Source organism: Choloepus didactylus, chromosome 7 (assembly GCF_015220235.1).
Source record: "Choloepus didactylus isolate mChoDid1 chromosome 7, mChoDid1.pri, whole genome shotgun sequence".
Lineage (NCBI taxonomy): Eukaryota > Metazoa > Chordata > Mammalia > Pilosa > Megalonychidae > Choloepus > Choloepus didactylus.
Window position 1 is genome coordinate 125,638,491 of NC_051313.1, and position 24,084 is coordinate 125,662,574.

The 24,084-nt window shown below is 39.3% G+C and overlaps 1 protein-coding gene and 1 non-coding gene across 2 annotated transcripts; one reads left to right on the plus strand and one right to left on the minus strand.

The window, feature by feature from the left end:
• The first annotated feature begins 2,771 nt into the window (after positions 1-2,771).
• On the plus strand, positions 2,772-3,934 carry LOC119539955 (farnesyl pyrophosphate synthase-like). Its single transcript, XM_037843885.1, has one exon. It carries the CDS (start codon positions 2,818-2,820, stop codon positions 3,877-3,879), a length of 1,062 nt encoding a protein of 353 aa, XP_037699813.1. The 5' UTR covers positions 2,772-2,817; the 3' UTR covers positions 3,880-3,934.
• A 57-nt stretch (positions 3,935-3,991) lies between these two features.
• TRNAF-GAA lies at positions 3,992-4,064 on the minus strand. Its single transcript has one exon. It is a non-coding gene; the product is annotated as a tRNA-Phe (tRNA).
• Positions 4,065-24,084: the final 20,020 nt, after the last annotated feature.

The following is a 24,084-nucleotide window of genomic DNA, read 5'->3' on the forward strand; positions in this document are numbered from 1 at the left end:
TGTATGTTAATTTAAAAGAAAAAAAGCATGGAGGGAAAATATTTCTTTAAAACCCCATTTTGACGAGAAAAAAATTGAAAATCTAAATCCCAACCTTCAGTAGTGGCGATCTCGGTTTGCAGGAGGGGTGAGTCGGAAATTTTGGAAAGTTCTGAAAGATGGGAATCAAATGCCGCGACCTTGGCATTGTTAACGTCTAACCAGCGGAACTAACAGGTCTCACCAATTTGTCCTTAGTTTAAGAAAGTAGTAAGTTCGTTCTATTTTTCTAACATGGGCTTCCTCTTCCCCTCCCCCAAAAAGCGATCTAAATTTAAGTTGTACTCACAGAGCTTAAGGAGGGACTTTACAATGCTTCAATTTTTCGGATTTGGGCCAGAAAATCCTTGGAGAAATTTTTGTTCTGTTGCTGAGCACCGTTTATCTGTGCAGAATGCATTTTAACATAAATTTCGGTCGTGAGTAAAGGGAGCTTCCCCGTTTAGAGGCATGTCAGTGTACTGGCTCGCAAATTGCAAATTTCTCTTTCGTGACTTGTAACTTAAATACCTACTGTATTAGTTTCAAGTTGGTTCAAAACAACACCGCCTAAAGGAAGCGGCCAAAGGAAGTGGAATTGAGGAAAGGAGCCGCGTGTTCTCCCAGTCCCTGAAGGGTCACAAAATAGGCATCGACATCCTCGGCAATGGCGTCGATGGTATCCAGGGTCAGAGTAGAAGCAGCCCTCCAGTCTGGAAGTCAGAGAGTAAAACCCACATGTTGTTTGAGAAAAACGGGTGTGGAGACTGCAAGGTTGTGGTGGCGCCCGACTAAGTGTTAAAAGTTCTCACCCAAAGGAAATGCTGTGTGCCACTCAAATGCTCAAATTGCGTCTCGCGAGACTAAGGATACAGGGGGTGGGGTTGGGGAAGCCAGAATAAGTAAGATGGGCTCTTTTTTCCTTGGTGGGGATATTCGCTTTCACCTGTAGACAAATGAAAGCACTCTGCAGCCTCAGGAAATCTCCATTTCATATGTTAAATGTTCCCTTTGTATCTTTCTTTTGTGTCTTTCTTTTGTATTTCTTTTGTATCTTTCGAACTTGCACACTGACTGGTGCCTAGTAAGTTTTCAACGAATATTTTAAATAACTATATGTATCGTGATGATTTTTTTTTTCCATCTAAAACCTCGATGGAGCAATGGAGAACTGTTGGACTTCAAAAGCTTGAGGGCTAAGGTTCCGCCACAGTCGTCAAAGTGTAATCCTTCCTATCTTAAAGGGCTCTTGTCCTAGGTTTCAAGAACTAAAACTTCCGATTGCTCAAAAATCACATAAAAGGAAACTACTGATATGGCTTCTGCAGTCACGTGTCGGTGAACCACATTCTGGCATTCGAGGATCCTCTCGTATTTGCAACACGCATTTATAGACCTTATAGGAAGACATAGAGAGAGAATGGATGCGTTTTATGTAATCTGAACAACGAAAGAATTACCCTTAACTCTTGCCTCCTTCGAACACACGGAGTTCCCTAGGGTGGCTCATCTCTCTCACCTCCTGGATTCTGCCTTTAGGTTTATGGGCAGGTCTCTTCACGCTGACAGGACACTCACTCTTCCTTTAGTAACCCAAACAAAACCTTGTTGGCGGAAATCCTGAAATCTTTCACCCTCGCCTAGAAAAAAAAACTTCCAGCAGGTAAAAACGTAAGACTGAGAAAACCTATCCCTCTCCCTCATTCCCCTACTTTCGATTGCGTTCTCTGGCAGAGTTAAGGGCCCAGATCCAAGAAATTTACTTTTCTTTACCCTGCCTTTGAATGAGATATTGTGTGTGAACGAGCCTTGCAGTGATTCAGGATCAAAGGAAGAGCCTAATAAAAAAAACCTTTTTTCCTTTCCTTAACTGTAAACAGTGGTATAGAACAAAAAGTAAATTTCCGTAGAACTTAGATCCCAAATACCCTATACTCTCCACCCAGACAACCAGAATTTTCAGTTTCGTGTGTATCCTCTCATTGATATGCTATACATAATCAAGTATATCGTTAATATCTCCACCTAATTATTGGCAATACTCACTGAAACATCTGCCACAAGTGTCTCGTAAGATAATTTCAAAATATTTATGTTATATTTAGAAAAGGTCTTGTTAATTAATTCTCTGACACTGTCTTAGGAAAAATAATAAACCAATATAACAATACCTTTTTTTTGTTTTGTTTCACAGTGTTTATATGCACCATCACATATTATTTTAAGTAATTAATACTACAAAATTCAATGTGTATTAATGACATTACTTTTTTCTTTCTGGTAAAATGACTAGCCAAACACTAGAACCGTCCTTGCAGCTTAATACATTTTAAAATTCTGTATAAAATATGCAAAACTTCTTATAAGACTCAAAATGCTGACAAGGAATTAACAGGTCAAAAGCTAAGGCAGAAACAGAGAGAGTTAAGTGAAGAAATGAAAGTGTTTATGCCCGTATTCTTACAGACGCATTTAGTAATCTGTAAGTGAATATTAAATAAGGCCGTGAATAAACTTTTTCTTTTCCTCAAGGAATTCTCTGGAAGCTGTGGAGAAATTTGTGTGTATGGGCGTGGGAACTGCCTTTTGCAACAGAATTTACAGAAGCCTTTTTTACGATAAGGATAAATTTACGTAGTTACTATTTAAGAGGCTATATAAATGACTGGCATTTGTTATTGGGTTAGGATTTCACAATTTAGATGGTGAAATACCATTCGGAAAACCAACTAAAAAAGAAAAAGGGGGACCGAGCAAGAACCGGCATCCAGGAACAGAGCACTTTGCTCCTCCCTCAGAATGAATGGAGACAAGAAATCTGATGTTTATGCCCAAGAAAAGCAGAATTTCATCCAACACTTCTCCCAGATTGTCAAGATGCTGACCGAGGATGAGATGGGGCATCCAGAGACAGGAGATGCTATTGCCCGGCTCAAGGAGATCCTGGAGTACAATGTCATTGGAGGCAAGTACAACCGGGGTTTGACGGTGCTGGCAGTGTTCCAGGAGCTGGAGGAGCCAAAAAAGCAGGATGCTGATAGCCTCCAGCGGGCCCTGACTGTGGGCTGGTGTGTGGAACTGCTCCAAGCTTTTTTCCTGGTATCAGATGACATTATGGATTCATCCCTCACCCGACGGGGACAGCTCTGTTGGTATCAGAAGCCAGGCATAGGTTTGGATGCCATTAATGATGCCATACTGCTGGAAGCGTGTATCTACCGCCTGCTGAAGCTCTATTGCCGGGAGCAGCCCTATTATCTGAACCTGATCGAGCTGTTCCTGAAGATTTCCTATCAGACTGAGATTGGGCAGACGTTGGACCTCATCACAGCCCCCCAGGGCAATGTGGATCTTGGCAGATTCACTGAAAAGAGGTACAAATCCATTGTCAAGTACAAGACAGCTTTCTACTCCTTCTACCTTCCTGTAGCTGCTGCCATGTATATGGTGGGCATTGATGGGGAGAAAGAGCATGCCAATGCCGAGAAGATCCTGCTGGAGATGGGAGAGTTCTTTCAGATTCAGGACGATTACCTTGACCTTTTTGGGGACCCCAATGTGACAGGCAAGATTGGCACTGACATCCAAGACAACAAGTGCAGTTGGCTGGTGGTTCAGTGTCTGCAACGGGCCTCTCCGGAACAGCGCCAGATCCTGCAGGAGAATTACGGGCAGAAGGAGGCTGAGAAGGTGGCCCGAGTGAAGGCGCTGTACGAGGAGATGGAGCTGCCAGTTGCCTTTACGCAGTACGAGGAAGACAGTTACAGCCGCCTTCTGGGTCTCATCGAGCAGTACTCTGAGCCCCTGCCCCCGGCTATCTTCTTGGGGCTGGCGCACAAGATCTACAAGCGGAAAAAGTGACCCAAGAGACTCGAGGGCTGGAAGGGGAGGCTTTTAATAAATTAGTCTAAACTTCCAAAAAAAAAAAAAAAGAAAAAAAAAGAAAAAGGGGGAGGGAGGAGGTACTGCCCTCTGCCGAAACCCGGGATCGAACCAGGGACCTTTAGATCTTCAGTCTAACGCTCTCCCAACTGAGCTATTTCGTCGACACGACTAACGAGTTTTCTTAAATAACAGTTTTGGGTAAGAACAGTTTTCTTTTTGCAGCGTTCCATTTTAGAAAAAGAAAATGTTTTGTTTTGGTTTTTTGAAGTACATCTTGGCTATTTAAAAAGCAATTGTACCGGGAGGCGGGGCAAGATGGCAGACTGGTGAGCTGTATGTTTTAGTTACTCCTCCAGGAAAGTAGGTAGAAAGCCAGGAACTGTGTGGACTGGACACCACAGAGCAATCTGACTTTGGGCATACTTCATACAACACTCATGAAAACGTGGAACTGTTGAGATCAGCGAAATCTGTAAGTTTTTGCGGCCAGGGGACCCGCGCCCCTCCCTGCCAGGCTCAGTCCCGTGGGAGGAGGGGCTGTCAGCTCCGGGAAGGAGAAGGGAGAACTGCAGTGGCACCCCTTATCGGAAACTCATTCTGCTGATCCAAACTCCAACCATAGATAGACGGAGACCAGACACCAGAGAATCTGAGAGCAGCCAGCCCAGCAGAGAGGAGACAGGCATAGAAAAAAAAAACACGAAAAACTCCAAAATAAAAGTGGAAGATTTTTGGAGTTCTGGTGAACATAGAAGGGGGAAGGGCAGAGCTCAGGCCCGAGCTCAGGCCCTGAGGCGCATATGCAAATCCGGAAGAAAAGCTGATCTCTCTGCCCTGTGGACCTTTCCTTAATGGCCCTGGTTGCTTTGTCTCTTAGCATTTCAATAACCCATTAGATCTCTGAGGAGGGCCCGTTTTTTGTTTTTGTTTTTTTTTTTTTAATCCTTTTTTCTTTTTCTAAAACAATTACTCTAGGAAGCCCAATACAGAAAGCTTCAAAGACTTGCAATTTGGGCAGGTCAAGTCAAGAGCAGAACTAGGAGAGCTCTGAGACAAAACGCAATAATCCAGTGGCTGAGAAAATTCACTAAACACCACAACTTCCCAAGAAAAGGGGGGTGTCCGCTCACAGCCATCATCCTGGTAGACAGGAAACACTTCTGCCCATCGCCAGCCCCATAGCCCAGAACTGCCCCAGACAACCCAGTGTGACGGAAGTGCTTCAAATAACAGGCACACACCACAAAACTGGGCGTGGACATTAGCCTTCCCTGCAACCTCAGCTGATTGTCCCAGAGTTGGGAAGGTAGAGCAGTGTGAATTAACAAAGCCCCATTCAGCCATCATTTCAGCAGACTGGGAGCCTCTCTACACAGCCCAGCAGCCCAGAACTGCGCTGGGGGGACGGCACTCACCTGAGACATAGCACAGTCATCCCTCAACAGAGGACCTGGGGTGCACGGCCTGGAAGAGGGGCCCACTTGCAAGTCTCAGGAGCCATACGCCAATACCAAGGACTTGTGGGTCAGTGGCAGAGACAAACTGTGGCAGGACTGAACTGAAGGATTAGACTATTGCAGCAGCTTTAAAACTCTAGGATCACCAGGGAGATTTGATTGTTAGAGCCACCCCCCCCTCCCAGACTGCCCAGAAACACGCCCCGTATACAGGGCAGGCAACACCAACTACACACGCAAGCTTGGTACACCAATTGGACCCCACAAGACTCACTCCCCCACTCACCAAAAAGGCTAAGCAGGGGAGAACTGGCTTGTGGAGAACAGGTGGCTCGTGGACGCCACCTGCTGGTTAGTTAGAGAAAGTGTACTCCACGAAGCTGTAGATCTGATAAATTAGAGATAAGGACTTCAATTGGTCTACAAATCCTAAAAGAACCTTATCAAGTTCAGCAAATGCCACAAGGCCAAAAACAACAGAAAATTATAAAGCATATGAAAAAACCAGACGATATGGATAACCCAAGCCCAAGCACCCAAACCAAAAGATCAGAAGAGACACAGCACCTAGAGCAGCTACTCAAAGAACTAAAGATGAACAAAGAGACCATAGTAGGGGGGCCAAGGAAATCAAGAAGACCCTAGAAGAGCATAAAGAAGACATTGCAAGACTAAATAAAAAAATGGATGATCTTATGGAAATTAAAGAAACTGTTGACCAAATTAAAAAGATTCTGGACACTCATAGTACAAGACTAGAGGAAGTTGAACAACGAATCAGTGACCTGGAAGATGACAGAATGGAAAATGAAAGCATAAAAGAAAGAATGGGGAAAAAAATTGAAAAAATTGAAATGGACCTCAGGGATATGATAGATAATATGAAACGTCCAAATATAAGACTCATTGGTGTCCCAGAAGGGAAAGAAAAGGGTAAAGGTCTAGGAAGAGTATTCAAAGAAATTGTTGGGGAAAACTTCCCAAATCTTCTAAACAACATAAATACACAAATCATAAATGCTCAGCGAACCCCAAATAGAATAAATCCAAATAAACCCACTCCGAGACATATACTGATCACACTGTCAAACACAGAAGAGAAGGAGCAAGTTCTGAAAGCAGCAAGAGAAAAGCAATTGACCACATACAAAGGAAACAGCACAAGACTAAGTAGTGACTACTCAGCAGCCACCATGGAGGCGAGAAGGCAGTGGCACGATATATTTAAAATTCTGAGTGAGAAAAATTTCCAGCCAAGAATACTTTATCCAGCAAAGCTCTCCTTCAAATTTGAGGGAGAGCTTAAATTTTTCACAGAAAAACAAATGCTGAGAGAATATGTTAACAAGAGACCTGCCCTACCGGAGATACTAAAGGGAGCCCTACAGACAGAGAAACAAAGAAAGGACAGAGAGACTTGGAGAAAGGTTCAGTACTAAAGAGATTCGGTATGGGTACAATAAAGGATATTAATAGACAGAGGGGAAAAATATGACAAACATAAACCAAAGGATAAGATGGCTGATTCAAGAAATGCCTTCACGGTTATAACGTTGAATGTAAATGGATTAAACTCCCCGATTAAAAGATATAGATTCGCAGAATGGATCAAAAAAAATGAACCATCAATATGTTGCATACAAGAGACTCATCTTAGACACAGGGACACAAAGAAACTGAAAGTGAAAGGATGGAAAAAAATATTTCATGCAAGCTACAGCCAAAAGAAAGCAGGTATAGCAATATTAATCTCAGATAAAATAGACTTCAAATGCAGGGATGTTTTGAGAGACAAAAAAGGCCACTACATACTAATAAAAGGGGCAATTCAGCAAGAAGAAATAACAATCGTAAATGTCTATGCACCCAATCAAGGTGCCACAAAATACATGAGAGAAACACTGGCAAAACTAAAGGAAGCAATTGATGTTTCCACAATAATTGTGGGAGACTTCAACACATCACTCTCTCCTATAGATAGATCAACCAGACAGAAGACCAATAAGGAAATTGAAAACCTAAACAATCTGATAAATGAATTAGATTTAACAGACATATACAGGACATTACATCCCAAATCACCAGGATACACATACTTTTCTAGTGCTCATGGAACTTTCTCCAGAATAGATCATATGCTGGGACATAAAACAAGCCTCAATAAATTTAAAAAGATTGAAATTATTCAAAGCACATTCTCTGACCACAATGGAATACAATTAGAAGTCAATAACCATCAGAGACTTAGAAAATTCATAAATACCTGGAGGTTAAACAACACACTCCTAAACAATCAGTGGGTTAAAGAAGAAATAGCAATAGAAATTGCTAAATATATAGAGACGAATGAAAATGAGAACACAACATACCAAAACCTATGGGATGCAGCAAAAGCAGTGCTAAGGGGGAAATTTATAGCACTAAACGCATATATTAAAAAGGAAGAAAGAGCCAAAATCAAAGAACTAATGGATCAACTGAAGAAGCTAGAAAATGAACAGCAAACCAATCCTAAACCAAGTAGAAGAAAAGAAATAACAAGGATTAAAGCAGAAATAAATGACATAGAGAACAAAAAAACAATAGAGAGGATAAATATCACCAAAAGTTGGTTCTTTGAGAAGATCAACAAGATTGACAAGCCCCTAGCTAGACTGACAAAATCAAAAAGAGAGAAGACCCATATAAACAAAATAATGAATGAAAAAGGTGACATAACTGCAGATCCTGAAGAAATTAAAAAAATTATAAGAGGATACTATGAACAACTGTATGGCAACAAACTGGACAATGTAGAGGAAATGGACAATTTCCTGGAAACATATGAACAACCTAGACTGACCAGAGAAGAAATAGAAGACCTCAACCAACCCATCACAAGCAAAGAGATCCAATGAGTCATCAAAAATCTTCCCACAAATAAATGCCCAGGGCCAGATGGCTTCACAGGGGAATTCTACCAAACTTTCCAGAAAGAACTGACACCAATCTTACTCAAACTCTTTCAAAACATTGAAGAAAATGGAACACTACCTAACTCATTTTATGAAGCTAACATCAATCTAATACCAAAACCAGGCAAAGATGCTACGAAAAAGGAAAACTACCGGCCAATCTCCCTAATGAATATAGATACAAAAATCCTCAACAAAATACTTGCAAATCGAATCCAAAGACACATTAAAAAAATCATACACCATGACCAAGTGGGGTTTATTCCAGGCATGCAAGGATGGTTCAACATAAGAAAAACAATCAATGTATTACAACACATTAAAAACTTGAAAGGGAAAAATCAATTGATCATCTCAATAGATGCTGAAAAAGCATTTGACAAAATCCAACATCCCTTTTTGATAAAAACACTTCAAAAGGTAGGAATTGAAGGAAACTTCCTCAACATGATAAAGAGCATATATGAAAAACACACAGCCAGCATAGTACTCAATGGTGAGAGACTGAAAGCCTTCCCTCTAAGATCAGGAACAAGACAAGGATGCCCGCTGTCACCACTGTTATTCAACATTGTGCTGGAAGTGCTAGCCAGGGCAATCCGGCAAGACAAAGAAATAAAAGGCATCCAAATTGGAAAAGAAGAAGTAAAACTGTCATTGTTTGCAGATGATATGATCTTATATCTAGAAAACCCTGAGAAATCAACGCTACAGCTACTAGAGCTAATAAACAAATTTAGCAAAGTAGCGGGATACAAGGTTAATGCACATAAGTCAGTAATGTTTCTATATGCTGGAAATGAACAAACTGAAGAGACACTCAAGAAAAAGATACCATTTTCAATAGCAACTAAAAAAGTCAAGTACCTAGGAATAAACTTAACCAAAGATGTAAAAGACCTATACAAAGAAAACTACATAACTCTACTAAAAGAAATAGAAGGGGACCTGAAAAGATGGAAAAATATTCCATGTTCATGGATAGGAAGACTAAATGTCATTAAGATGTCAATTCTACCCAAACTCATCTACAGATTCAGTGCAATCCCAATCAAAATTCCAACAACCTACTTTGCAGACTTGGAAAAGCTAGTTATCAAATTTATTTGGAAAGGGAAGATGCCTCGAATTGCTAAAGACACTCTAAAAAAGAAAAACGAAATGGGAGGACTTACACTCCCTGACTTTGAAGCTTATTATAAAGCCACAGTTGCCAAAACAGCATGGTACTGGCACAAAGATAGACATATAGATCAATGGAATCGAATTGAGAATTCAGAGATAGACCCTCAGATCTATGGCCGACTCATCTTTGATAAGGTCCCCAAAGTCACTGAACTGAGCCATAATGGTCTTTTCAACAAATGGGGCTGGGAGAGTTGGATATCCATATCCAAAAGAATGAAAGAGGACCCCTACCTCACCCCCTACACAAAAATTAACTCAAAATGGACCAAAGATCTCAATATAAAAGAAAGTACCATAAAACTCCTAGAAGATAATGTAGGAAAACATCTTCAAGACCTTGTATTAGGCGGCCACTTCCTAGACTTTACACCCAAAACACAAGCAACAAAAGAGAAAATAGATAAATGGGAACTCCTCAAGCTTAGAAGTTTCTGCACCTCAAAGGAATTTCTCAAAAAGGTAAAGAGGCAGCCAACTCAATGGGAAAAAATTTTTGGAAACCATGTATCTGACAAAAGACTGATATCTTGCATATATAAAGAAATCCTACAACTCAATGACAATAGTACAGTCAGCCCAATTATAAAATGGGCAAAAGATATGAAAAGACAGTTCTCTGAAGAGCAAATACAAATGGCCAAGAAACACATGAAAAAATGTTCAGCTTCACTAGCTATTAGAGAGATGCAAATTAAGACCACAATGAGATACCATCTAACACCGGTTAGAATGGCTGCCATTAAACAAACAGGAAACTACAAATGCTGGAGGGGATGTGGAGAAATTGGAACTCTTATTCATTGTTGGTGGGACTGTATAATGGTTCAGCCACTCTGGAAGTCAGTCTGGCAGTTCCTTAGAAAACTAGATATAGAGTTACCATTCGATCCAGCGATTGCACTTCTCGGTATATACCCGGAAGGTCGGAAAGCAGTGACACGAACAGATATCTGCACGCCAATGTTCATAGCAGCATTATTCACAATTGCCAAGAGATGGAAACAACCGAAATGTCCTTCAACAGATGAGTGGATAAATCAAATGTGGTATATACACATGATGGAATACTACGCGGCAGTAAGAAGGAACGATCTCGTGAAACATATGACAACATGGATGAACCTTGAAGACATAATGCTGAGCGAAATAAGCCAGGCACAAAAAGAGAAATATTATATGCTACCACTAATGTGAACTTTGAAAAATGTAAAACAAATGGTTTATAATGTAGAATGTAGGGGAACTAGCAATAGAGAGCAATTAAGGAAGGGGGAACAATAACCCAAGAAGAACAGATAAGCTATTTAATGTTCTGGGGATGCTCAGGAATGACTATGGTCTGTTAATTTCTGATGGATATAGTAGGAACAAGTTCACAGAAATGTTGCTATATTATGTAACTTTCTTGGGGTAAAGTAGGAACATGTTGGAAGTTAAGCAGTTATCTTAGGTTAGTTGTCTTTTTCTTACTCCCTTGTTATGGTCTCTTTGAAATGTTCTTTTATTGTATGTTTGTTTTCTTTTTAACTTTTTTTTCATACAGTTGATTTAAAAAAGAAGGGAAAGTTAAAAAAAAAAAAAAGAAAAAAGAAAAACAAGGAAAAAAAAAGATGTAGTGCCCCCTTGAGGAGCCTGTGGAGAATGCAGGGGTATTCGCCTACCCCACCTCCATGGTTGCTAACATGACCACAGACATAGGGGACTGGTGGTTTGATGGGTTGAGCCCTCTACCACAGGTTTTACCCTTGGGAAGACGGTTGCTGCAAAGGAGAGGCTAGGCCTCCCTATGGTTGTGCCTAAGAGCCTCCTCCCGAATGCCTCTTTGTTGCTCAGATGTGGCCCTGTCTCTCTAGCTAAGCCAACTTGAAAGGTGAAATCACTGCCCTCCCCCCTACGTGGGATCAGACACCCAGGGGAGTGAATCTCCCTGGCAACGTGGAATATGACTCCCGGGGAGGAATGTAGACCCGGCATCGTGGGACGGAGAACATCTTTTTGACCAAAAGGGGGATGTGAAAGGAAATGAAATAAGCTTCAGTGGCAGAGAGATTCCAAAAGGAGCCGAGAGGTCACTCTGGTGGGCACTCTTATGCACACTTTAGACAACCCTTTTTAGGTTCTAAAGAATTGGGGTAGCTGGTGGTGGATACCTGAAACTACCAAACTACAACCCATAACCCATGAATCTCGAAGACAGTTGTATAAAAATGTAGCTTATGAGGGGTGACAATGGGATTGGGAAAGCCATAAGGACCACACTCCACTTTGTCTAGTTTATGGATGGATGAGTAGAAAAATAGGGGAAGGAAACAAACAGACAAAGGTACCCAGTGTTCTTTTTTACTTCAATTGCTCTTTTTCACTCTAATTATTATTCTTGTTATTTTTGTGTGTGTGCTAATGAAGGTGTCAGGGATTGATTTGGGTGATGAATGTACCACTATGTAATGGTACTGTAAACAATCGAAAGTACGGTTTGTTTTGTATGACTGCGTGGTATGTGAATATATCTCAATAAAATGAAGATTAAAAAAAAAAAAAAAAGGCAATTGTACCAACGAGGTAAAGATTTTTTTTTTAATCCGACAACGTGGGATGTTTAACTGTATTAGATGCTGTTAAACAACTTTCCAAAAATGGGTGTACCTGATTACACTAACAACAAAGTATGAGGGTTATGGTTACCTCATAGCTTAGCCAACACTTGGTAATGTCCATCATTTTCATTTTAGCCATTCTGGCCAGGACAGTTTCCAAATATTTTCTCCCATTTTTAGTTCTTTGAGATTTTAACTTGCATTTTGGGATGACCAATGATGATTTACACCTTTTTGTATGCATTTGCACTTTGAAAAATTGGGTTGTCAGTCTTTTATATTGATTTGTAGGAGTTCGTTATATATTGTAAATGCAAGTGCTGTGGTCAAATGTACATATTGCCAATATCTTCTCCCAACTTGTGGCATGCTTTTAATTCTAATTTTGTATTTTGAGTTCATAATTTTAAGGAATTCAATACATGGATTTTTATGGTTAATGCTTTTTGCATCCTATTTTAAAAACATTTGCCTACACCAAGATCATGATGCTGTTTTCCTACGTGCTTTTTTTTCCTAGAAGTTTTATTGTTTTATTTTTCACATTTAAGTATATAGCTCATCTTGAGTGTACATATGCGGAGAGGTAGGGATCTAATTCATTTTTCCATATGATTTCAATTGACCAAGCAATATTTATTGCAAATTCTATCTTTTCTCCCACTGAATTGCTATGTCTCTTTTGTCATAAAATGGGAAAATATTTATGTGTGGAAGTTTCCCCCTAGGCTCTCTATTCTGTCTCATTGGTTTATGTTTCTATCTTTTCAACAATACCACATTGTCTTAGTATCCATAACTTTAAAATAAGTAGTACCTGATAATGCAGGGCCTCTAGTTTTGTTCTTCTTACTTGGGATTCCTTGGCTATTCTGGTTTTTTTAAGATTATTATTCCAATATAAAATTTAAAACCAACTGGTCAATTTCCATTAGCAATATCTGCACCACCACCAACAACAACCCCCCCCCCCCAAAAAAAAACCTCTACTAGTATTTTTATTGTGCTTACATAGAATCTGTAGATCAGATTGGGGAGAATTGATATTTTAGAAAGATTGAATCTTTCTGGCTGGAATCATGATACATTACTTATTTTATTTAACTCTTCTTTATTTCTTTCAGCAAGTGTTGGTAGTTTTTGGTTTCGAAACCATCATCTTATCTGTCAACCATTTATCCTATGAAGACTTACATGATCATTCCAAAACTAGGCAACTGCAGGATTTGGGGGAGAATTCCCTAATGGAATCACCATTTCTCCCTTTATGTGCATTGTGAGGGTCATTTTACCTACTATGGGAATTATATGATTAGGAAAGATTGTACAAAATATCTCCTTATCCCTTATAGAAGTAATGAATGATACCACTTCTGCCCTAGCAGTACAGCAAATAAGCTTAAACTCACTGGCTTGAGTCATTATGGATCACCATTTAGCTCTCACCTTCCTCCTAGCTAGAGGGAGGTGTCTGTATCACAGCCAACCACTCTTACCGCTCTTGGGTAAACACCACAGGCCAAGTAGAACAGCCAATTACTAGACTCAAGTAAAAGGTTAGCTGTCTAAGGTTGATCTGAATTGACGATAGGACATGTTCTCATGTCAGGATTTAGAAATTGAGGATCCTGGTTTCAAGGTATGTTACAAGGGTTACTAGTATTTCTCCTGCACAGGTAATCTTATGCCTTGCAGTTTGGTGAGATACATCCTGTCTGCATTTGTTTCCTACCTGCTGAAACAAATTTTATACAGTGGGTTGCCTTAACAACAGGAATTTATTGACTCACAATTTTGAGGGGAGAAGTCCAAAATTGAGACATCAGCAAGGTGATGCTTTCTCCCTGAAGACTGTGGCATTCTGGAGCTGGCTGCTGGCAAACCTTCTGTCTTGGGCTTTTCTGTCACATGGCAATGAACATAGCAGCATCTTCTCCTTTCTCTTCTGGATTCTGTTGACTTTCAGCTTCTTGCTCTTCCTTTGGCTTTCTCTCTTTATGTCTGAGTTTCATTATGTTTACAAATGACTCCAATAATCCAAACTGAAGACAAAATTGATTCCGCTTGCCACAGATTAATTAAAAATACCATCTTCAAAAGGTCTTATTTACAATGGGTTCACACCCACAGGAATGGATTAAGATTAAGAACAGGTTTTTATGCAATACATAATTCGATTCTAAATACTTCCAAAGTCTTAAATGCTCGTATATAGCTATTGTTTCAACAAACAATGTCATGATCCAGATAACTTGAGAGCAACTCTGCTCCCAACTGACTTTGCCCATAGGAGCTGAATCAGAGTCAATAACATTACATGTGGAGATCAATCTGGAATGAAAATAGTGTAGCTCTGTACATCCCAGCACCTCATTTACAGACATAGTTGTTTGAGGACAACCTTATGGTTGTCTTGAACAAGGGGAGGGACTGACAAGAACAAACAGAACTTTCTCTTTTTTTCCTGAACGTGCTGACAAGGCCAGACACAGACACTTCCCCTTTCACCCCTAGCCAACTTCAGTTCTTTGTCTTGAGTTCTTAGCTAAGATGAGAACCAATTGTCCTCTTGAAACTAGCTAGACACAGAGATAAACATTTTCTGTTCAACTAACTAAGATTTCATCTGATTGCAAAACAATTCCAAATGTAGATAACTGTCTGTAACTTGTCTATTCTTCTGGAAGAGAAGGGAGAAATCAGCAGATGCCACCATGTGCCTTGCCATGTGACAGAGCAGCTAAAAATCATCAGTAGCTGGTCTTCAGGAAGAAAGCATCTCCTTGATGGTGCCTTGATTTTGGGCATTTTCCTAGCCTCAAAACTGTTAAGTGAATAAATTCCCAATGTTTAAGCCAATCAATTTCATTGAATTTGTTTTGAGCAGCTTAGGAAACTAAAACATAGGTCTTCAAAAAACATTTGTTGTAAGTACGAATGAACACATGAATGAATGATCTAATGAGTGATGAATGAAGCAGACTATTATTAGAAACTAGAATCCAGTTTTTATTTATTTGTTTTTATTAGAGCAGTTGTAGGTTTACAGAAATATAATGCAGAAAGACATAGTTCCATATACCGCCTCCCTCAAACACACAATTTTCCCTATTATTAACATTTTACATTAGTGTGATAACTTTGTTACACTTGATGAAACAGTGATAGTACAATTATATTAACTATAGTCCCTAGTTTACATAAGGGTTCACTCTGTGTTGTGTAGTTATATTCTGGTAACAGATACACGACCCCAAATTAATCATTTTAGCCACTTTCAAGTATTTAGTATTGCTAAGTACCTTCATTCACAGTGTTGAGCTACCATCACAACATCAACTACCAAATTTTTCCAAACACAAAGTTAATATCAATTAAGCACTAACTCCCCTTTCCTCACTCCTCCCCCTGCTCCTGATAATCAGTATTCTAATTTCTGATTCTATGAATTTGTATTTTCTAACTATTTCATATCAGTGAGAACATAAATATTTGTCCTTCTATGTCTGGTTTATTTCACTCAACATGTCTTCAAGGTTCATCCATGTTGTACCATGTATAAGAACTTCATTTCTTTTTGCAGCAGGATAATACTCCATTGTATATAAATACCACATCTTCCACTGATGGACACTTGGATAGATTCTACTTTTTGGCAATTATGAATAAGGTCACTATGAATATCAGTGTGCAAATACATGTTTGAGTCCCTGCTTTTAATTATTTTGGGTATATACAGGCATACATCAGACCACAACAATAAAGCAAATATCATGATAAAATGAGTCACAGTTTTTTTATTTCCCAGTGCATATAAAAGTTATGTTCATACTATACCATAGTTTATTAAGTGTGCAATACAATTATGTCTAAAAAACCCACATACATACTTTAATTTAAAAATAGTTTATTGGTATAATACACTAACCATCATCTGAACCTTCAGCATGTTGTAATCTTTTTTGCTGGTGGAGCATCTTTCCTTGATGTTGATGGCTGCTGACTCATCAAGGTGAAGGTTGCTAAAGGTTGTAGTGGCTGTGGCAATTTCTTAAAACAAGATAAAAATGATGCTTGCTACATCAATTGACTCTCTTTTTTTGAAAGATTTCTCTGTAGCATGTTATACTATTTGGTAGCATTTTACCCACAATAGAAAATCTTTCAAAACTTGTCTCAATCCTGCCAAATCTTACCACTGTTTTTTTAATCCCCTGCAATTTTATTGAGATATGTTCACATACCTTACAATCATCCACTGTGTACAATTGATTGTTAACAGTATCATCATATAGTTGTGCATTCACTACCACAATCAGCCCTTGAACACATTCATTACTCCAAAAAAAAAGTATAAAAATAAAAGGAAAAAAGAACACCCAAAACATCCCATCACCCCATCCCCTCCTATTACTCATTTACTTTTTTGTCCCCATTTTTCTACTCATCTGTTCATACACTGGATAAAGGGAGTGTGAGCCACAGTGTTTTCACAATCACATGATCATACCATGTAGGCTATATAGTTATACAATCATCTTTAAGAATCAAAGATTGCAGTTCAACAGTTTCAGGTATTTCCTTCTACCTGTTCTAATACACTAAAGACTAAAAAGGGATAGCTATATAATGCATAAGAATAACCTCCAGAAGGACCTCTCAACTCCATTTGAAATCTCCCAGCCATTGAAAGTTTATTTTGTTTCATTTCTCTTCCCCCTTTTGGTCAAGAAGTTTTCTCAATGCCACGATGCCAGGTCCAGGCTCATCCCTGGGAGTCATGTCCTATGTTACCAGGGAGATTTACACCTGTGGGAGTCATGTACCATGTAGGGGAGGGAGCTGCCCTGATTTTTCAACTAAGTTTATGTAGTATTCTAAATTCTTTGTTGTCATTTCAACAATATTCACAGCTTCTTCACCAGGAATAGATTTCATCTTCAAGAAAACACTTTCTTTGTTCTTCCATAAGAAGCAGCTCCTCATCTGTTCAATTTACGTCATGAGATAGCAACAATTCAGTCACATCTTCAGGCTCCACTTCTAATTCTAATTCCCTTGTTATCCATAACACCTGCAGTTACTTCCTCCCCTGAAGTTTTGACCCCCTGAAAAAGTCATCCATAAGGATAGAAATCAACTTCTTCCAAACTCCTGTTAATGTTGATATTTTGGCCTCCCCCCATGAATCACAAATGTTCTTAATGACATCTGGAGTGAAGAATCCTTTCCATAAAGCTTGCAATTTATTTTTCCCAGATCCATCAAAGGAACCAATATCTATGGAAGCTATGTCATTAGGAAATGTATTTCTCAAAGAATAAGCAGGCCCACCCATATGTATGGAAAATGCAGGCCCACCCTGCTCTTGGCATGGGCCATCTGCCCATGCACTTTCAGCAGGCAGGCTTTGTGCCCCATTGGTCAGGGAGAGTGCTGCCACCTCAATACTTAGAGATGGTGGGAATCTGTGTCACGGTGTTCATGGAGAGACTGGCTTCCATCTCAATGCTCACAGAGGTAGGGGCCTACTCCCCAGCGTTCAAGGAGCACAGGACAGCTGCACAAGCATTTGAAAGGGATGGGACTGCTGCTTCATCAGTCTAGGAAGATAAAGCATAATTCTGGGGATGACTCCCAGACCTTGAAATCTAATGGAGTTTGCCTTGTTGGGTTTCAGACTTGTTTGGGACCTGTGACCCATTTTCCTTCCAACTTCTCCCTTCTGTAATGAGAACATCTATCCTATGCCCATCCCACCTTTGTATATTGAAAGCAGATCACTTGTTTTCTAGGTTTTACAAGTCCATGGATGGAGAGAAATTTTGCCCCAGTGTGGATCATGCCCATAACTGATTTTGATGAGACTTGTAGTTAGCATTATTACTGAAATGATTTAAAGCTTTTGGGATATTGTGATGGGTGAATGTATTTTGCAAGTAGGAAGAATGTGTTTTTTGGGACTCCAGATGGTTGCCTATTGGGGATTGAATTATATACTCCAGAAAAATATGTTCTTAATCTTAATCCATTACTGTGGGTGTGAACCCATTGTAAATAAGACCTTTTGAAGATGATATTTTTAATTAATCTGTGGCAAGCAGAATCAATTTTGTCTCTAATTTGGATTATTGGAGTCATATTTAAACATAATGAAATTCAGACATAAAGAGAGAAAGCCAAAGGAAGAACAAGAAGCTGAAGTCAACAGAATCCAGAAGAGAAAGGAGAAGATGCTGCTATGTGCATTGCCGCATGACAGAAAAGCCCAAGACAGAAGGATTGCCAGCAGCCAGCCCCAGAATGCCACAGTCTTCAGGGAGAAAGCATCATCTTGCTGCTGCCTCAAACTTGGACTTTGTCTAGCCTTAAAACTGTGAGCCAATAAATTCCTATTGTTTAAGCCAACCAATTGTATGGAGTTTGTTTTAGCAGAGGGGAAACTAAGATATCTGGCATGTCCAAAGTCTGGCATACTTCATTGATTGTTTCTGATGTTTTATCTTTGTCCCTTGGATGGCCATTATATCCTGTTTCTTTGTTTGCATTGTAATCTTTTGTTGCACCCTCTACATGTTAGTATTTCAATGTGTTAACTAAAATTTAGTCCCTGAACTGTCTGTTCCCTAAATTTGTATCTGGCTAGTGATATGACAGAGATTTCCTGGACTGTTAGGAGCTAACAAAGACAACTAAACAAATGCACAAAACACCTTCACAGTCTTTGCAAATTGGATCTGTATTGGCTGATGCTCTCCTTCAGAGCTTAGCCTTACTACCCAGAAGATTAGCCTGAGGTGAATGTGCAGACTTTTCTCTGGTCTTTTCTGAGCATGGGTCTTTTCCTGGGCATGAGCTCATGGCCTTAGGAATTTCCCCCTTTACAGGGTTCCAAATGCCACCTCTTTTTCTATGCAATAAACTTTCCCTCCATTCTGGCTGATCTATTGTATATCTTAAAGCAGGTAAGCGTTTGTCCCAGGATGCTTTGGTTTGATTGTTTCTTACAAAGACCTAGTTGTCTGTAAGCTGTTTCTGCATACAGGGCAAGTTCTGGGATTGCAAACCAGAGATGATCATCCTGGTTCAGTCCTTCAGGCTGCTGCCAGATAGACTGGCACAGACATTCATGCACCACAGTGTGCACATTTCTCCTTCTTCCAGTAGGGGTTACTCTGCTCCATTCAGAACGAGGACGGGGACCCACATTGAGAGTACATGTTGGCTCTACACCAAGCTGGGGAGGGGTAGGATAGGGACCAGTAAGGGTATCAGGAGCTTTTCCTACCATTTTTATGCTGCATTTTCTTGATTTGGTGTTTATCCAATTATTGCTACCCTTTAACTTTTCTGGAGCTCTGAGGAATATCAGTCTGCCAGTTTTTGCTTTGTGTTCAAAAATTCTTTGGGGAAACTAAATCCTAGGGCATCTCATGACACCACCTTGGTCTTGAATCTAGTTTTTTTTTTTTTTTTTTTTTTTTTTTTTCCTTTGGAGCAAGAGTATACAGGGTTCCAGAAACAGGTTCACAAAGAAATCCTTTGGAATATAACATAGGCATGGGATGGTGGAGGAGGAGTAGTAACTACATTCTAGCCTCTAGATAAGTTTTACATATGTTCTGGGTACAAATTAAAGATATCCACTAAAAGAGGCCATCAAATAAGAAGGAAGCAAAGAAAAATTGAAAAGTTACTGAAGATAAAATGGATATTTGAAAAGAGTAAATAAGAAAAAATTATACAATAATAAATCGGAACACCTAAAGAGAATAGATAAATTTATTAAAATATAAATTGTCAAAATTAATATTAAAGAAAACTGAAAACCAAAATAGTCAGAAACAATTAAACATATTAAAATGGTAGTCAAACACCTCTCCTTTCCAAATCTCCACTTTCATTTTTCTTGGTTAGCATGCTGAGACCTTTAAACCTCATGGTTTTGTTTTCTTTAATTCTGAAAAGTTTATTTTCATTATTTTATAAAAATATTTCTCTATATTTTCTCTTTATGGAATTCCTACTGCCTGCAAGTTGACACTTCTACTCTCCTTATCACTTAAATGGTATTTCATTTTCTATCCTTTTCTGCTGCCTTATTGGAAAGTCAATCTAATTTTCTAGCTCATTGATTAATTATGCAACTAAATTCATTCTACCATTTATTTCATATATTATGTTCTTTATTTCATCCTTTATATTATCAACCCCAATTTTTCCTCTTTGTTCTTTTAAAAATGCATATCTTTTTGTCTCTTGCATTTTGCAAATAACTTCTCTTTATTTTTTTAACTGTATTTGTTACATATATTTTAAGTATTATTGTCTTTGTTTCAACAATTCTATTTTAGTCAATATTTGTTGTCTGGTTTGGTTTGGTTTGGTTTGGTTGTTCTTTTACAGTATTTGTGCTTTTTTACAATCTAGTTCCTGCTCCCCTGGCTGTTTCATTTTCTCTTTAGTTCTATAGATTGTGAAAGGGACAGAAGGGTGGGGTACTAACTGGTGTCAGTTCCCTCGAATTTACTGAGAGAAGAGTGGATGAGTTTCTGGAAAGTGAATTCTAGGCAACATGGGACCACTCCTGACAATTCTTATTCATCTTTATTCTTAAAATAATTGAGGTCAAGTAGAGGGGGACAGATCAAAGGATGATAAGGGAGAGCGCAGCTCCACACCAGTAAGCAAGGTGCATCTACTTTCCATTTCAGGAAGAATAATGGCTGCATGAGATACAACAAAACGGACCTCCAATGTTTTCAGTCCACCCAAAACCCCATGTTGGGAAGCAAGGTCATCATTACTCACCATATATTTCAGCTTTGGGGACCTCTTGATTCAACTGTCATAGCCTCATTGTTTTCCAGTTGGGACTTCTTGATACTGCTTGGCTAACTTCAGCATCAGTTCTGCAGCAGCAACTTTTTTTTAAAGGAGTCCGTCTTCATCAGGCTATCTGCTGCCCCATTACCAAAATCATATCTCTTTAGTTCTTACCTGGTTTTAACATCAAGACTTGATGAGGGGTTGGGGTTTCAAAGAAGGCAGAATTACTGCAAAAATTTATCTACATTTCTGAGTCAGTTTCTCCTTCTCTTCTGGGTCACTTTCTTTTATCTTTTTTTAAATGTAATTTTATTGAGATAAAATCATATAACATACAATCATTCAAAGTGTACAATCAGTTGTTCACAGTATTATCACAGTTGTGCTTTCATCACCACAATCAAACTTTGAACATTTTCATTACTCAAAAAAATAAAATAAAAATTAAGATTAAGAAAATCCAAAATATCCCATTCTCCTCCTCCCCTCATTGTTCATTTACTTTTTTAAAAATACAGTTTCATTGAGATATATTTACACACCCTACAGTCATCCACAGAGTACAATCAGTTATTCATAGCACCATCATACAGTTGTGCATTCATCACCAGAACTGATTTTTTAACTTTTGTCCTTACTCCAAAATAAAAATAAAAGCAAAAAAGAACACCTAAATCTTTCCATCCCCTCCATCCCACCCTATTCTTCATCTAATTTTTGTCCCCATTTTTCCACTCATCTATCCATACACTAGATAAAGGGAGTGTGAGCCACAGTCACACAGTCACACTATGCAATCTACATAGTTATACAATCGTCTTCAAGAATCAAGGTCACTGGGTTGCAGTTTGACAGCTTCAGGCATTTCTGTGGGTCACTTTCTTAAATACTGTAAACTCAATCTAGGTGAGTAAAAGCCCAAATATATTAGTCAATACCTCATCTATGGTTTCCCCTAGTAGCTTGTCTATCTCAGGGACAATCTTAAATCCAGCCCTAAAGCAGCCTGGATCCACTGGAGAAAAACAGTCTTTTCACTGTCATCCTTGAAAGGATCTAGGGTCAGAATGATAGCCCAGAATAGGAACTGTTCAGTAAAGTGACACAGTTTTTGCCACTCTTCCTTATCTCCCAAGTGAACTACTGAAGTTTTAATTATTTGACTGGTTTTTTACCATTATGGTTGTGAATTTTCCTCCTTTCATGCTCAGTTTAAGTGTTTATCTCTCTAACTGTTTTCTGAAAGGAGGAGGAAAATTCTGGTCCCGTTTCCCCAGGATAAACCTTAGTACTAGTTTTTACAATGGGGAAGACCTGAAGTTGACCACCAGATTGGCAAGAAAGTCCCTCTACCCAGAGGAGCAGAAGCAACAACTTGGGCACTGTTTAGGCAGCTGTGTTTAAGCCTACTTTCTAGTACTCAGTCTGCAACCACCTCCCAAATCCCTCCTTGTTAATAGGCAATAAAGTGGAAGAATATTTATTGCCCAGTTGACCAAAATATTTGATCAACATGTTTGCTACCAATTCCCATGGACTTCCCTCAAATCCTGTTAATCATCCCACAGGGACATCACCATCCTTCCTTCCCAAACTCCATGTTTCTGTCAGCACCCCATTCCACTCACCAAAACTGTCATGAACTGTGAAGAGTTTGATATTTTACTCTACCTGTAACCCAACTAGTTGTGGCAGAAGACACAAGACTCCTGGGTCAGAGACAAAGGATTTCATTACTCACAGCAATAGCAGTAGCTATTTGTAGCATCGGTACCAGTTTCTTGGGCCCTGGTTACCATAGAGCAAAGCAAAGAGGGCCAGGTGTTGCCTATATACACAGTGGCTTGCATTACAAGAGAAGAAATCTGATCTTACAGAACCCAAAACTTTTGTAAGGGACACTAAGCCTAATTGATCTTTGCTCTTGAAGGACACACTATCTCTATCTTCTGAGACTGTTTGCTATACACACATCCTTGAAAAGTTAGTCTGAAACAAAAACTGTGCCTCTGCTTTCCACAATATCTAATCTCCCTTGAACCTTTAATTTAGTCTTCATTTTTGAAATGGTTTTGTATTTTTCTTCTATTTACTCCCCTATTCAGACTGCTTTATCACCTGGTCTTTACTTCCTGTTATTTGATCATCTCTTCTCTGAGCTTCTATACTTCATTTTTGTGGTTTATAGCTTATGGCTGTATCTTTTCAATTTTGTGATGAAATATTCTATTATAATTTTCATATGTTTTAGGGCTAATATATCTCCTGTGAGATTCATTTTCTGTAGAAGAATTACGCCATTTCTGTTCATTCTTTTATTTATCGTATCTTTAGGTGGAACCAGAAATTATATCTTATTTTTGATGAGATGGTTTCAGGGTGGGAGAGCTGGTTGCAGGAGGTTCCCCTGGAGGAAGTGATGGCTCTAGGTGCAAGGGCTTTCTCTCTTATATTACTATACCTTTGGGTTCCTCTGCCTTTCTGTATAGGATAATGAAAATTCAATCAGCAACTGCAAAGACTGCAGTAACTCAACCAATCCAATTCTGACTCTTACTACCCAGAGCTAGGCCAGGCTCCACAGGTCAAGGGCAAATCTTCTACAAGATTGTCCTTCAGACACCAGTCACAAGGTTGGTGGCCCAGGCCACCTGCACTTCTGACCAACTGGCTATAAATTTGGGAGTTCTCACCACCCTTTTGGATTTGATAATTCACTGGATTCACAGTACTCACTGAAAGCTCTATACTTAAGATTATAGTTTTATTATAGTAAAAGAACACAAATGTGAAGAAGCCAAAAGAAAAGATGTATAGGGCAAAGTCTGGGAAGGTCTCAAATGGAAGCTTTCTGTTCTTTCCACGTAGAGCCAGAATGCTCATTCTCCCAGCACAGCAGCAACACATTTTCTCAATCATGGAAGCTCACCTAAACTTCCAGTGTTCCAAGTTCCTACAGGGTCCTTATGTACGCATGATTGATAGAATCATTGTCCACATGGTTAAACTTAATCTGCACTCCCCACTCTCAGAGATTGGGGAGGTGGGCTGATATGGCCTGGATCAGAGTTCCAACCTCCTAATCACATGGTTGATATCTCAGGGTGGGGCCAGCCCCCATCCTAAGACTGCAGTTGCAGTTGGCCCCTCCCTGTC

What these genes read in the sequence shown, in the direction of transcription:
- LOC119539955 (XM_037843885.1), top strand. Translation starts at nt 2,818, where the DNA reads ATGAATGGAGACAAGAAATCTGATGTTTATGCCCAAGAAAAGCAGAAT.